The 3,942-nt window shown below is 33.2% G+C and overlaps 1 protein-coding gene across 1 annotated transcript; it reads left to right on the top strand.

Moving 5' to 3' along the window:
• Positions 1 to 711: 711 nt before the first annotated feature.
• LOC308552540 (olfactory receptor 6C2-like) lies at positions 712 to 1,681 on the top strand (the record flags this gene model as incomplete). The annotated part of the gene is given in 2 exon segments (XM_081127773.1): positions 712 to 758; positions 760 to 1,681. Coding segments are annotated over 2 exon segments (969 nt in total).
• Between the last annotated feature and the right edge of the window lie 2,261 nt (positions 1,682 to 3,942).

Raw genomic sequence — 3,942 nt, 5'->3', positions numbered from 1 at the left:
AGAAGAGGAAGTAAACTAAGCTATAGAAGTGTTCTTAGCAGCACACCAAATTCGTCTACTGTGGTTGTACCCAGAGTAACCCTTAATTTAGAGACAAGCTTTCAGCCCTCAAGCAAAGATTTAAGCCAAAACAATTTCCTTCTCTCTGATAGTGTCTACAAACCTTGAGGTTTAACCTGGGACACTACAAATTTTTTGTGAAAGTTGATCCCAGCCCCACATTAGTAGGAAGATAATATTTTAAATAAAGACAGTAAAAGTAAAATCACATAAGATAATTCAGGACTACAGGGGGAATTTCTTAATTGTTCATTGACATAAGGGCTTCCAAGCCTTAGAGACACTGACTGCAGACTGAAAACAATTGAATCTTTGTAATTAATTGGTGAAAAATAAAATAACCTTGGAAAACTTTTTAATATTACAAAGTATTTAACTACTAGCTTCCATTACTCATGGATAGTATACTAAGTTAAAACTGTTGGGAACAAAGATGAAATTATCTGATGGAAGATAAGGTCAGGATGAAAATACAGTTACTGCTTATATCCACAATAAAAATATTACACATAGACAAGATGATTACTTCAAGATAGTCAAGTCAGTTTGCTTGGTATTTATAGCCAATGCTGAAAGCTCATTTTGGTTTCACTATACTCTATTCAAGTCTCTCTGAATTTTTCATGCAGACTGGGCAGAAAGCAGGAATCCATGATGAGAAACCACACAATAACAACGTTCATTCTGCTGGGACTGACATGACCCACAACTGAAAGTTCTAATTTTCATCTTTCTTTTTTTTACCTACATGTTGAGTGTAGCTGGGAACCTGACCATTATTTCCCTCACCTTCATAGACTGCCATCTTAGAACAACCATGTACTTTTTTCTCCAAAATTTTTCTTTCCTAGAAATCTCATTCACAACTGCTTGTATTCCCAGATTTTTGTACAACATATCAACTGGTAACAAAATCATTAGTTATGATGCTTGTGCTGTTCAAATATTTTTTACTTATCTTTTTGGGATAACAGAATTTTTTCTTCTAGCTACTATGTCCTTTGACCGCTATGTGGCCATCTGCAAACCCTTGCACTATGTGACCATCATGAATAACAGAGTCTGCAATAGACTTATCATCAGCTGTTGGGTCGCTGGTTTAATAATAATAATCCCCCCACTTAGTCTGGGTCTTGATCTGGAATTCTGTGACTCCAATGTCATTGATCACTTTTTCTGTGATGCCACTCCTCTGCTAAAGATATCATGCTCAGACACATGGCTCATAGAGAAAATGATTTTAGTGTGTGCTGTGTTGACTTTTATCATGACCCTTGTATGTGTTGTTCTGTCCTACACTTATATCATCATGACAATTCTAAGTCTCTCTTCTGCCCAACAAAGGACAAAAGCTTTTTCCACCTGTTCTTCCCACATGATTGTGGTTTCTATCACCTATGGCAGCTGCATCTTCATCTATATCAAACCTTCAGCAAAGGAAGAGGTGGCTCTTAACAAAGGAGTTTCCCTGCTCATTTCTTCTATTTCACCTATGTTGAACCCATTTATTTATACCCTTAGAAACAAGCAAGTGAAGAAAGCCTTAAATGACTCCATCAAAAGGATTGCATTCTTCCTAAAGAAAAGGAAAAAGAAGTTGATTAATAAAAATGAAGGATGAATATTCCCTCAACTTTTCTGGTAAAATTCTAACCATATTTTGTCTTCATAATTCCTCTTTCAGTTTTATTGACATTTTACAACTTCTTTTACTTTACTGATGGGGTACTATTACAAATTAATTCCTCTATTTCAAATCTATTTAACAATTTTATTCACATGGATATAATTCTGTAATAAAATTTGGGTTAAAAGTTACAAATAAGGTGTAATGCAGTAATAAAAAACACAAGTTTTTAAATTAAATTTATTGGGGTGACCATGGTTAATATGATCATATAGGTTTCAGGTGTGGGTTTCTACACGTTTTTATAAAAATATATTATAATACCAGAATTAGGAAAATATGGTAGACTAAAAATAATATAAAAGTGCTATCAATGCAAACACCTAGAAAATTGTCAATACAATTCAATAACTGTTATTTTAATGTTAGCTTATTTTATAGCAAATAAGGAAAATCTCTAGGTGGCAGAGATAAAGAAGATACTGAAAACAGACATAGGCCAAAGCCTATATATAAACTGACATAAGTATGGCATAGATTACAGAAGAGTAAATAAAGATATGTCAAAATGTGCCAAGCAGAGTGAATTTAAATACCACATGAAGATGGAATATGAGATTTCAACAGGCTCATGATTAAAAAAATGAAATAGCACAACAAGATGAAATTAAGATTACCATCTTGATGTACATTTGATGAAAGGAAAAATTTTAAAAACCATCTGCCTGTCTACAAATTCACATGCTAAGTTTATATATTTTTGGCTATCAACTTAAGAAAAGAACATAAAAGTTTCCCTAACATAACTTAAAATCCTGAAGGTAGACTCACACAAGTAAAGTTTTTAAAGTCTACAAATCAGATGTAAAATTTAAAAATTAGAAATAAGTTTGCACAGTGACAGATGATTATTAGAATTAGGTATAAAAATATTGAGCTGGCCAGCAGGGCTCAGTGGTTGAGCATCAACCTATGAACCAGGATGTCACAGTTTGATTCCTCATCAGGGCACATTCCTGATTTGAGGGCTCGATCCCCATTAGGGGGCATGCAGGAGGCAATTGATCAATGACATTCTCTCATCATTGATGTTTTATCTATCTCTCCCTTCCCCTTCCTCTCTCTGAAATCAACAAAAGCATATTTTTTAAAAAGTCAAATCACTATATTGCACATCTAAAACCAATATAACCAATACAAGATTGTATACTAACTACATTTAAAGTAATAATAAAATTGTATTGCTAAACTTATAATGCATAAAGACATAATTGGTATGACAATAATAGTACCAAGGCAGGAGGAGGGAACAGAGTTGTATTTGATCAATTTGGACTCTATTAAAATTAATTTGGTTTATTCAGAACTAGATTATTAAAAGTTAAGTATTCATTGTAATCCCCAGGAAAAAAACTAAGAAAATAATTCAAAAACATATAGTTAAAGAAACAAAAGAATTAAAATGGAATACTAGAAAAATATTTTATTTACTGCAAAAAAGAAGTAATGAAGAAACAAACAAGACAGCAGACACACACAAACATAGTAGCAAAAAGGAAGACATACATCCTACCTTATCAGTAATTATATTAAATACAAATGGAATAAACTCTCCAATAAAAAAGCATAGCTTGACAGAATGCATTTATTTATTTGTTTTATTGTTCAAAATATTACAAATATCCCCTTTTTTCCCCATTGACCCCTTCCATCCTGCATCCACTCCCCACCCCAGGCCTCTGCCACACTATTGCCTGTGTCCGTGGGTTATGCATATATACATATAAATTCTTTGGTTAATCTCTCCCCACCCACCCACCCCCATCTTCCCTCTGAGATTCATCAGTCTGTTCCATGCTTCTATGTCACTGAATCTATTTTGTTCATCAGTTTATTATGTTCTTTAAATTCCACATTAAGTGAGATCATGTGATACTTGTCTTTCTCTGCCTGGCTTATTTAGCTTAGCATAATTTTCTCCAGGTTCATCCATACTGTCCCAAAGGGTATGAGATCCTTCTTCTTTACAGCTGCATAGTATGATGCATTTCTAAATAATGTACCCTACACTATCTACACTTTACAAACTTTAGGTTCAAAATCTAAGTAGTTTTTAAGTAAAAAGATAAAAATATATATACCACTCAAAAGAGAGCTGGAGTGGCTATATTAATATCAGACAAAAGAGACTGACAAAAATTGTTACTAGAAGCAAAAAGAGACATTTTATAATAATAAAACACTATCAAAAGGAT

Source organism: Miniopterus schreibersii (genome assembly GCF_964146895.1).
Source record: "Miniopterus schreibersii genome assembly, chromosome: 2".
Classification (NCBI taxonomy): domain Eukaryota; kingdom Metazoa; phylum Chordata; class Mammalia; order Chiroptera; family Miniopteridae; genus Miniopterus; species Miniopterus schreibersii.
Note: the sequence above shows the minus strand (reverse complement) of the source record. Positions and strands in the feature narration are given on the sequence as shown.